The sequence below is a fragment of the Podarcis liolepis genome, assembly GCF_965112155.1.
Source record: "Podarcis liolepis genome assembly, chromosome: 6".
NCBI classification, from domain to species: domain Eukaryota; kingdom Metazoa; phylum Chordata; class Lepidosauria; order Squamata; family Lacertidae; genus Podarcis; species Podarcis liolepis.
The window spans coordinates 29,646,065-29,658,102 of NC_139559.1; the positions used below are offsets into that span (position 1 = coordinate 29,646,065).

The 12,038-nt window shown below is 42.9% G+C and overlaps 1 protein-coding gene across 1 annotated transcript; it reads right to left on the minus strand.

Annotated features, from left to right (window-relative positions):
* Positions 1–25: 25 nt before the first annotated feature.
* CHMP4B (charged multivesicular body protein 4B) lies at positions 26–11,162 on the minus strand. Its single transcript, XM_083508296.1, has 5 exons — positions 10,464–11,162; positions 3,156–3,333; positions 2,454–2,568; positions 1,997–2,123; positions 26–838 (listed from the first exon to the last, which is right to left on the minus strand). Exons 1-5 carry the CDS (start codon positions 10,651–10,653, stop codon positions 771–773), a joined length of 678 nt encoding a protein of 225 aa, XP_083364422.1. The 5' UTR covers positions 10,654–11,162; the 3' UTR covers positions 26–770.
* Between the last annotated feature and the right edge of the window lie 876 nt (positions 11,163–12,038).

Genomic DNA, 12,038 nt, shown 5'->3' on the forward strand with positions numbered 1-12,038 from the left:
ATGCATAGTGAAGACATCAGGCAGGTACGAAAATCAATCAAGGTATTTAATACAGTGCAAACCATAGATCCTTATTTAAAATAAACGTATGTTTGTTTGTGTCTGAATGGGAATTGGATATCACAGATAGCAATCAACATTCCAGGTGCTATGTAGAAAAATGTACAGCTAGTGTCAATTTCACCTACTTCCATCATAGAATTACTTCAACATTCCAAATCCACCTCACCAAATCCAACTGGGAACAGCGACCAAGTGAGTGTAATGCGGAGAGAGGAGTGTCAATGCCACCAATGGATATAAATAGAGACTTTAAAGAACTAAAAGCCTAAGTGATGCATTTGTACATCTAAGCATAATAAGCCAATAACGGCTTATGACTTTTCCTTTTGAAATACTTTACAAGACTTCTAAAAGCGTTTCCATCAAATTAAGTTACAGGCTTCGTATCCCGAGTCAGATTCAGCATGGTCAGAACTCTGAAAGATGGTGATCCAGCAGTGGCATTAGCATAGTCCAGAAGCTGAATGTTGGAATTTTGCCAATAAGGTTTATTATTTAAAGTAAGTCAACACCCTAAACTGCAGGCAACTTTCTTTGGAAACTTTGTTTCCCTTGCTCAGACCATGCTATGCAGAATGCAATTCCCACAGCTATGGGATTAAAGAAATAAAGGCGTTGCGCTTAATGATGTCTCCCACCCATACATGCACCTGTAGCAACAGGTGAGCAGAGTCTCAATTGTTTCTCCAGCTGGGCAGCTGGTGTAGTTATATGTTTTCAGCCCAGGCTTCTAGCTCTTTCATGTCATCATCCTCTTCTTCTTCTTTCTTCTTAGCTAGAAAAAGACACAACACCACAAGATTAAGCACTACATTGTGATTGTAGGCAGTTGTCCAATGTATTTATTTTAGGTATTTATACACCCACTCTTCATCTGGCCAATACAAGAGCAGTTCCTGGCATGTAAACATAATACAAAAAAATAAAATAAAATAAAAACTATCATCATCAAATATTTAAAATCACAACAAAATTATGTCACACAAACATACACCCCATCCCAAGCAATTATTTTAGCAACCAACAAATACCTGAGTGAACAAGTGCTAAGCATGTTCTGAAAATTCAAGAGTTGCTTGCCTTATTTCAGAAAAGAGGAAGCTCTACAAGGCAGATGCCACCAAAGACCCTCTCCCAGATTGCTGCATAATGTACATCTGTGACAGTCGCACAACCAGTGACAGCCTCTTCCAATGATCTCAGGAAATAGAGAGACCTAGATGGGAGCCTAAAAGGGATACTTTCAGGTATCCAAACCCGAGTTCTCTAGGGATTATGTCAATAGAAGCTCCTTAAATATGGCTTAGTTGCCAAATGGCAGGCAGTGTTTTAAAGTGGTGCTTGCTTCCCTGGGGTGATACGCCAGGTTATATGGAAAAATGGAGGGCATGTTTAAAAAGCTCCTTGCTGTGTTATCCACACATGGGCAACATCTGCATGCTGCCATCAGAACTGTGCAATGCTACAACACTATGGGCAAGGGATTTTAATCAGAACCACATCCATTTATTCTCATACCCAAGACAGTGATTCTCAAACAAAAGGTATGGGGGAAGAATTTTGTCACCCAAGTTCCTTTTCTTCGAGACAATTGTTCTCATCCCTGGGGGAATAAAAGTAAATGAAGTATTCCAACCTGGAAACCATTGATTAGTTGGAATAGGCGATCAGAAAACTGCTTATGGGGTCTAAGGTGTCAGAGATAGATCCTGAGGAAGCTCCCCCACCCAGCTTTGAGAACCATGACATTAGATCTGTAGATAAAGATAACTAGGGAACTTAACTGGCTTTCCTTCTGTGAAACAGATTAGTGTGTGTAAATTTTGCACAGTAGTTCAGAAATAAAACCACAAGAATGGCATATTACAATGCTTTTTTGACAAATGCACTTGTTACAAGATGCTCCTGTCTTTAGCAATTGCAAGGCACACACCTGGTTTTGAAGGTATAGATATTGAGGGCACATTGGGAAGTGGAACTGTTTCAGGACCACTGATCTCCAGCAAGTTTTTATCCAATTCTTCCTGTTCGAGTTCCTCTAGTTCAGCCATCAGTTCATCCTATTATTGAAGGAGAGAGACACTGCAGTTACAGGTGCTAGTACCAGAAATCACTGTTGCCAATTTTGTAACATCATATAATTGTAAGAAACCTTGATGTCCAACTCAACACAACTGGGCATTCTAAGTGTCTCAAAACGTTTACATATCCAAATTATTCTGTTGTTCCCAAGCGCAAGCCAGAGTATTAAACTCACATTTCTGTTGTTATTTAAGATGGAAAAATCATGAGTCATAATATTTTGAGTCACAAGAAGTAAGTGTGTTTCAAAATCCTTAAGTTTGTATGTGTACAAACGTCATACTTGTCTTAAACTGTTTGGTACTTACCTCATCAAATTCTTCACCGATTCCCACAGGCTTGGAGATAGCTGTTGAAATTTCTTCTGCTAACTCCTGCTGTTCTGCAATGTCTTGCATTAGTTCATCTACTTTGTCAATATCCCTGTAGGAAAAGGATTTAAGTTACTTGAACCATTCAGTCTTGGAGATCATTACAAGTCTCAATAGCTTTAAGGAAATATTCAGCTAACCACCAGGGCAAACTGATTCAAATCATCAAGAAAACAATACTGCTGATTTAAAACACACTTCTTCCTTTGAAATCATTATTTCCTGAGCAAGAATTCAGACTAATTTAAATAAAAATTGTAACAGTAATAACTGGTTGCTCTAATAAATTGTTTGCATCTATTCAGTTGCATAATCTGGAAGTAAAATTCAAAGACTTTAACCATGAAAGCCACATACTTTTCAAACTATATGCTGCTTACAGATAAAGAATGTCTACATGTAATGATACTGAGCATGATCAGTTACTTGAAAGCTTATACACGTCTGTACATACTTTTATAGAAACAAGTCCCGCTGCACAATGTAGAATTTGAATTACTGTGTGCAGACTGGTTTATAATAACTGTCCAGAACTATCAAAAAAAGAGAGAATATGGGCAAAGAGTGAATGTGTCCCTTTGTACTGCACTCAGTGAAAAGTTGGCCCATTCAATGAACCAATGATGAAGAGCATCTTACATGTTGTCGTGAGCAGCTTTCATTGCTTTGGCAGCAAATCCCATATTCTTGAGCACTTCAGTGTTGGTGTTGGCATTTTCCAGCGCTTCCCTCTGGAATTCGATTGTCGATAATGTGCCATCGATTTGTGCAAGCTGCTTCTCATACCTCTTCTTTCGTTTTAGGGCTTGAAGTGCAGCTGGACAAAAACAAGACAAATGATGATTGATATACAATGTGCATCTAAAACTGTTTCTACAAGCATGATGTTCAGAACATAAAACCACTTAAAATTTATGCTACCAATTATGCCTCTCGCATCTTTTGTGTTCCCAGTTTAATTAACTTTTGTTACCAATAGGTGTCTTTCTCTAAGCAAATCAATTTTGTTGCTGAGTTGTTTGTCTACTCAGTATCAAACTGCAGGATCTACAGCCAAGTACTAGAAGCTTAGATGCTTAGCACACAAGGCATGACAGGCTTGTTGACAAATAAACCTTCATTCAATCTTTCTAATATGGTAGTCTAGCAGGTAATGAGAGAGAAGGCTCAAAGAATTATTCAAACTACACAAGAATGTAAAGTAAAATGAACACAAGAAATGCATAAAATCTGGATGTTTTGTCTTAGTCACTATGTAAGAAATGGAAACACTTTATATGACCGCCATCTAAGATACTTTGGGGGCAGGAAAGAGAAGAGAACACTCTGAGTAAGCAAGGACATTTGGTACAGGGCAGGCATAAGTACCTGCAGGAGAACCACCCCTAGGGCACCTTCTCCTCAAGGAAAAAGTGAGGCAATGAGGATTTCCCATTTCTTGGTGTCAATTAAAACTCAGCTTGGCGGGGGCACTTCAGTTTTGTTTGTCAGCATTGGAAATTTCACACCACTTCAGAGGATGCTATGAAAGGAGATAAGCATGTTCAAGTACTGTATTTTCTGGCTACAGCAGCAGCTCCTGCAGCAATTCCCCACCAAAGAACAAAACGACAGCAAATTAAATCGGAGGACACCAAGCTCTCTAGATGAAGCAGAAATACACTTGGAAATTGGCCCCAGAAGCCTCCCCAATCACCAGCAACAGAATGACCCTAACCACTCTCGGTAGTAGACCATGTGGTCCAAAATGGTGGCCTTGTGTTGCCCCAGCAACTAGACATGTGGCCACTGCCTCAGCCCAAGCAGCCCCCGCAGTAAAAGAAAAGAAAGGCTCACAACAAAGGCAGGGAACCAACAACAGCATTAAGCGCAGCAGAGCGTGGCACAGCCGAAGGGGCAAGCAAAGGTAGAAAATGGCTGGGGGAGGGGAGGGAAGCCGATTATCAAGCCATGAGGGCAACGACGAAGGGAGCAGTTTGGGCAGGGGAAGCAGAGAGGGGGAGGTGGCTGGGAACAGAGAAACCCGGAAGCTTTTTCACCACGAGGGCAGCAAAGTTGTAAAGCGAGAGCGGCAACTGAGGGAGCACTCCCCTCAAATGCGCTGCTCCCCACGCACAGCGATGGACTCACCCACTGCCAATTGATCGGGGCGTCCGATAAAGACTTTTTTCCAGCCACCCTGGGTTGAAATGGTGCCTGTCAGCTGTTCCACGTCCCAAGCAAATTCCACGAGAGCGGCTCAACAAAAGCAGTAAAAAATCCCCCCAAAATGCTTCAGCAGGTCCGACAAAAGGAATAACTGAGCAAAGTTCAGCGACGTCATAGCGATTGAGGAAGTGAGCCAAAGAGGAAGCCCTCTGGCTCGCTCCTCTGTTTAAATGGACCCGGCCACGCCCCTCCCCCCCGGCCACTGGGAAGTGGAGCGGATTTCCGAGCCGGGCTGGAGACTGGTTTTTCTAATTTTTATTTGGTGTGCGTTAGAAGAGGGGTAGTCTTATACGGTGAGTATATCCCAAACTCTAAATTTTAACTGGAAAAGTCGGGGGTCGTCTTATTCGCCCAGTCGTCTTATACGCCGGAAAATACGGTAATCAAGCAAGGCGTATGACTGTTTTGTCTTTCTTTCTCTGTTTTTGTTTTTATTTAGATTAGTTTCTTTTATTGTATTGTATTATGAAAAACCTTTAATAAAATCTTATATATATATAAAGGAGGCAATCATCTGCATAGGTGTAGATTTTCTAGTTCACTCTAGCATGAAACTAGGCTGCCTGGTACACATGGAAGCGGATCAGTTTGGGGCAGTTAGAACTGATGTAGTAATTGGTACTCAAGCAGAATTATAGCCAGTTGCAAAACTAAAATGGCTATACAAGACTATTCACATTAAATAGTAGGCAATCAGGTGTCCGTTTTTAATTTTGAGAGCTAAACATCTATAGCAAAGGAAATTTCATTATACCATTAAAATTAAGATGCAACAGTTACCATTTTCCACTGCCCACTGAAAGTTCCTAATTAAATGAATTTATCATTTAAAACCTTAAACAGGAATTATACTAAGCAGGAATACAGCTCCGGCCATCTGCAGTTGTAAAACCTTTTCAAGAAGTAAACAAAGCCTACATTTAGAAGTTTCCCTCATCTGGCTGCCCTCTATGAATGCTGGAATTTGAGCTGCTTTCCACTGTAAAACATTCAAACTGTAGGTCAAGTGTTATGGTAGAGCCACTGCACTGTTTCTGCCAGGATGAGTTACATTATCTTCTAAATACCATCTTTTCAAAGAATCCTATGATGCTATTCTACAAATAGCAGCCCAGTTTGTTGCCTAACCCTATGCAACTTTACCTATTTTCAGCAACAACACAAGTTAAATTAACATATGACGCAGGCCAACACTGAAATAGATCTGTTCATATACCGCCTGTGCAGAGTGTTGTTTCTGGGCATTTAAGTGTCAGGTGGCAGTAAGTCATTTTGACCATCTGAATCAGGTAATTGTGAGAATAACTATAGTGTTCTGTTACAATGAAGTTTTCAGGCACTGAATTTTTTTACAAGTCATTTCCAGCAAAATTGTTCTTGTTATAAATTCCCACTGAGCTAAAAATTAATTGTATTTATTGCCAGAGCATTATCTATCCAGAGGTAAAAAGATAACTTCTTAAGAGATGATAATAAAATTTAGCATCTTCTTTGCAATATTATGAATCTGAACATTTCAGTAAGCAGGGAAAACAGAAGCCTCAACATCCCAGCCGTATGAAGTTATGCTCCATTATTTACACTGTATGTTACACCAGAGATGACCCTAATCTATTATGCCTCTTAAAAGAGACTTGCAAATTAAGGAATAGCAGTTCTCCTTTATAGCAAAAATTTCTTTTTAGCACTCAATAAACTTGAATCACTAACTCGCATCATCAGAAGCACTAAACTTCACTCATTAAGAACTGCATGCAGATTCTTGTGGAACTCTTAAGATTAAACTCAACGTAAACAGCAATCTGCAGTGGAAATTGGGATATTGACAACTTTAGTGCAATTCCATTCATTTTGATGGGACGTAGACAGGTTTCAAATGTGCTACGTTGCTGCTCAACAGATTCTTTCTTGCAATTGTCATTTCTGTGCAAAGGACTGAAATGCAGTTTTAAATGCACTTGTACCAAGATTTATAATCAACTGGTGACCATAAAGGAAGATCAGCTTACAGTCACATTTCAGCCTATGTTTTTTGTATCATCCTCTCTAAAAATGCATCTTTATAGTATCTGAAGAATCTTCGGTATAGAGTTGTTGCTGGCATCCATCTGTCTCAAGAAACAATGGACTGCACCTCTGGGGTGAAGTCAAACCGAGCACCAAAGTAACCTCCCCAGGGAACAAGCCTGGGCTGTATGTATGGAGGTCCTGGGCTACCCAGATGACAAGATCCTCCTCTCTGCCTTGCTGATGTGGTCCAAAGAAAAGCAGAGCAATACATTTGGCATCAGCTTGGCTGCAGGAGTAGCTGACCAGAAGAAGGCGTACAAGGTGCCATCCCACCACCTTAGGGACTCCACTCTGGATTTGTGTAGGGTTTGCTCCTTAGCCTTTTCTTCTCCGAAGTTGTCCTACAAGGCAGTGGAGATTTAGGACCAGAGTTTTCCTTCTCTTAGATGGACTACCTTACCAGGTTGATGAGCCCCATCTGCCCCTCACTTTCCTCTACAGCACGTGCAGTAACTGCCATCTTGACTGTGGGACACACTATTAGCTCAATCTGCTGCAGCTTTCTTCACATGAAGGGAAAGTCCTTACTCATCGAGAGTCTGAGAGTTGTATACATCAGGGAATAGGTTTTTCAAATTTTAACCTCCTTGACCTCACTGCAAATGTATTTTTTACTATTAGCAGATACAGTATAGTGGAGCTCTATTGCTCAACTTTCATAACGGTAGGCACTTGCAACACGCAATGTAGCATTGTACATACACACACCATGATTTCTGCTGAAACTGGCGAGTTTGGGGGGGGGGGACAACCATAGCAATTTTTCTCTAATTCTATGCACGCTAATCAGCATGAAGGGATGCAGTAACACTTTAATTTTAAGAAGAATCACAAGATATTGCTGAAATGTACATCTGTACCTGACATTTTCCTCCTGGAGCTTAGGGAATGATTTAGATCAGGGAAATAGCATGAGATTTTTGTTTGCTTGCTTGCTTGCTTGCTCATTTTAAACACCTTTCCTAGTGTTCCTTCCCCATAGATGTTTTGAGATTTACAAGCATACAGGAGATTCTGATCTCAGACCTTCAACATGCCCAAGCTGGCCCTCAGTCTAGTCTCAAGGTAGTATGAACTACTGTCACAGGTAAGCAAGAAGCAAGTATCTTCTCCCACACTGACTAGTGTGGTACTTTAATGAAATATTCCTATTCAGAAATTATTTTGTTGTGATCTTTACAACCATCCTGCAAAGCAGACCAGCATTATTCTACAGCTACCTAATGAACAGTAAGAGTCAAACAGGGGACATCTTGATTTGTAGCTCAATCTCTTTACCACAACACCACATCAGCTGTCAATAAACTGGATTACAGCATAAAGTGCAGCATTCTGTTGTAACTATACAACCAATCTAATTTCCCATTGATAGAATTAAGCATTTGCCAGATCAGCAAACTAAGCTTTTCCAACTAGCCAGATGATGAATTAAAGAAGCCTATAGCTTTCTCCCTTTATTTTGGCATTTTTTACAAGTCATGATTATAAAAGCTGACAACAGAAATAAATGGTAAAGAATGTACATAAATTGTATACACAGAAACATATTCTGCTGTGGAGATAAAAAGTTCCAGTATTACTGTAAGGAGACCCTGTTGCTTCTAAATACCACAAGCATGCACAGCACACTAAATAGCAAAACCATGATAAGAATGAGACAGTGTCAATTAAAGGAAAATAGTCCTGAGCAACATAACATGGAACAGCTTCATAAAGGAGATAAGATAAACAGCCTCTTGTTTAATATCTTTTCAATGTGCCTCAGGTTCAACTAATAAATAAGGAATACTGACCCTGACAAGAGATTAGCTTAGAACTTAGCCTCAGCAAGGAAGCCTCAATGAGGAAATACAATGTCAGTGCTAGTTTAAAGATTACAAATCACTCTGCACGAAGTGCAGGTTCCTACTTAGGTCTAGGCTTCAAATGGATGCAGCCAGGCCCATGCAGAGCTTGTCTGAGGCCTGAGGGAGAAGTCCTGTTCTTGACATGACAGCATAAGTCTGGCAGGCCCCTAGCACCCCCCCTCCCCCAGCCAGCTTAGTCCTTAGTGTACCCAGCTGCCTCCCTGCCCTGCACAGGTCTGGATGCAGCCCCAAGGAAGCAACCCAAAACTGAGCAGGGACATAGAAAAGATGCTGTATCTAGAGGCTAACCCTAAGGTACTCCCTCGCAGAATCCCACTCAAACTAACCCAAGATCTGAGTGCTACAGCAGAACTTGAAGAGCAAAACTCAAAGAGGGATGGGGAAAGAGTAAGACCAGGATAGATGTACAGCAAATTGCTGGCGTCAAGAATTAAGTCCAAACTATAGAAACACGGCATCTGCTACCTTACACTTTTATGTGTATAGAGTTCAAGATGCAAATGCTACTAATGGCCTGAGAAAAATGAAAGAGACTTTAACTGTAGGACAGGCACGCCGAACTCCCAAGATACTGATCTACTCACAGTATAAAAAACTGGCAGTGATCTACATTGTCATTCGAGGGTGAACCAAAGTTGTCCCAAGATCGACCAGGATCAACCAGGGCCACCCCGCAATTGACCAGTAGATCACGATCAACCTGTTGGACATGCCTGCTATAGGAGATGGGCACATGGAAACAAAGCACACCATATTTTTCAGATATACTACAATAATTTTCCCATTCTGAAAACCAGCTGCCATTTATTTGACTATATTGAATAAACTTGTATGCCTCCACTGTAGTTCACACAACAGCCCCCTTTACTTCCCCCCTCAACATCTGAAGTCTCTTTTGTGCTGAAAGCAGTGTAGAGAAAAGCCTGCAAAACTTATCTGTATGCCAAACTCACAAGAGGCCCACAAAAACAGGAATGGAGGAAGAGCTCTGGGCTGGGTACTTTTAATTACGGAACTGTAGCCTTATAACAATGATCTGGTGAGACCAGGCAGGCCACCCCAATAATGGAAATGTGTTTTGTTCCTGTCTTGTGTGCCATTTCATTGATAGTTGCTGCACGTTTAGTTTATCTATTTTGCGTTCTTAGTAGGCTGAACATTACCCTGGAGGCTTTTAAGGCAAAAATGCCACTAATACCGCAATCTTAGGCACATTTAAATGAAAGTAAAAATCTACAGATTGCAAGGTGTCTTATCTCTGAGTAAACATACACAACATTGTGAAGCAAGCTCTTTTCCTACCTATTAGGCTGTGCTTTTACTTTGCTCTAACTGACCCCAGCACCATCCTTTCCTTTAGAAAGGTCCAAGCACCTTTCTGTCTCTACACCCCTCTTGCCACAGGTAGATTTTAGGCTGCTGTGGCCCCTTGGAGTATGTCCAGCACTGGTCACGTTGGTCTGCTTTATTTATTTAGGTCTGCAAGCTTTTATTTTGTGCTCTGCTTGTTAAGTATCAAACGGAGTAACTATAATACTGAAAGTCTTTATTTACGGATTTACATCTACCTATCTTATTTTGCCTTACTTGAATGCAATTGATGTGTTCTGTAAAGTTGCTTCCCCTTCCCCGAAGATGTTACCTATTTTGACAGCGACTCCGCCAGTGGTTATTACGAGGCGCTTTGGGCGCAGTTCACTGTGTGGGTGGGAAACCAGCATATAAATAAAGGGAACTTTGAAAAGAAGTCCCACCCGAGGAGAGAAGCCACCTCTTCCTCCGCCCACCCGCCCCGGCTCACCGCGCTTGTTCTTGGTGCCGTGTTTGCGGGCCGCCCCCAGCTCCTGCTCGATCTTCTTCTCCAGGAACTCCTGCTTCTTGCTCAGCATCTCCTCCGTGTCGCGAAGCCGCTGGATGGCCTCCTGGGGGGAAGGCCCCTTGCCGCCGCCCTTCCCCCCCGTCCCGAACAGCTTGCCCAGCAGCCCCGACATGGCTGGGCCGCAGGCGGAGAAAGCGGCAGCGGAGAAACGGCGGCACCCCGCGACCTCCCGGTTACGATAGGATCAACCGTGAGGGAGTGAAGCGGGGCCGGCCGAAGACCGCCGGTGCTGAGGTGCTGAGGCAAAACGCCAGGAAAGAGACACCACCTCCGCCTTCCTCCCGACCGGAGAGGCCCCTCCACCAGCAGCGGCGGCTGTAGGGCCTCTCACAGGCCCGAGCCCTCACGGTGACCACTCCCTGACTGACACACAGATGCCACACACGCAAAGCCCCCGCCGGCACGTCAGCCTCGGCTGCCCCTTGACTGACTCACGGCCTCCCGGTAGGACCGCCCGAGATCTCTCTCTCACGTCACTCCGGGCGCCACGGCAACGGCGGCTCCGCCCACAGCCTTCTTCCCCAGCCCTCGCTACTCAACAGGCCGCGAGTATGTAAATAACACGCAAGGGCTGCCGGGTGCCGTAGTTTTTTCACTCAGGGTTTCCTCTCGTTCTCTGAGGGGGTAACGTCACTTGGCGACGCGCGAGGAGCGCTCGCACGAGCCTGGGTGTTTTTTTTGTTTTTAACTCTCTCTCTCTCTGTGCTCAGTTGAACGCTGGGAGATGTAGTCCTGTCCTCCACCAAAGCATTAGGAGATGCCCCATACAGGGCTGGCCCTAACATGAGGGAGAGAGAGGCAGGTGCAGGGAGGGGAGAGCCATAGTTATGAGAGCCGTGTGGTGGGGAAGACAGCGTCCAGTTCACCTGTTTTGTAGTAAGATTCAACCACCAGGTTGTGGCCTTGGGGAAAGGTGCCATCTCGTCCTTCACCTCAGGCAGCTGATATCTTGAGCCACCCCTGAGCCCACAGGTTGAACCTTTTTGGAGCCTCTAATAGTGACTTGCTTGAATGGTGGGTTTGGATGTGGGCTGATATTAAGTGACCTTGAGCAAGTCAGTTTCTCTTGCCTAACCTACTTCATGGGGTTGCTGTGGGACTAAAATACAACTCTCAGCTCTTTGGAGGATATACGTACCGTATTGAAAAGTAATGAATGATAACAGCAGCCGAAATAAAACATCATTGTTAAAGATTGTACTTGAAATGCCAGGTGACTCGGGCTCAGGCATGAAGCTTTTCCAAATACAGTACATTTGTTTTTCTGAGGTTTGTGGTCTGAATTTAGGTAGCCTGGCTATGGCAAAACTTGATCATCAGTGCTATGGGTGGGTGAGGATCTTGTTTTAGTGAGGACGTTGTTAATTGATAAAATTGTTTAGTTCAACTTTCCCCGCTCTTGCCCCTGTCTCTCGCATTCCTTCTCCAATTCTTCATTAGGCATTGTTGATTACACAGAATGGAGCAAGAATTGCTCGTTATTTTTCTCTGCCCTTC

What these genes read in the sequence shown, in the direction of transcription:
- CHMP4B (XM_083508296.1), bottom strand. Translation starts at nt 10,653, where the DNA reads ATGTCGGGGCTGCTGGGCAAGCTGTTCGGGACGGGGGGGAAGGGCGGC. An exon ending in CGGCACCAAGAACAAGCGCG is followed by an intron (nt 3,334 to 10,463) that starts GTGAGCCGGGGC and finishes GTTTTTGTCCAG; the next exon opens with CTGCACTTCAAGCCCTAAAA. An exon ending in AAAGCTGCTCACGACAACAT is followed by an intron (nt 2,569 to 3,155) that starts GTAAGATGCTCT and finishes CTTTTCCTACAG; the next exon opens with GGATATTGACAAAGTAGATG.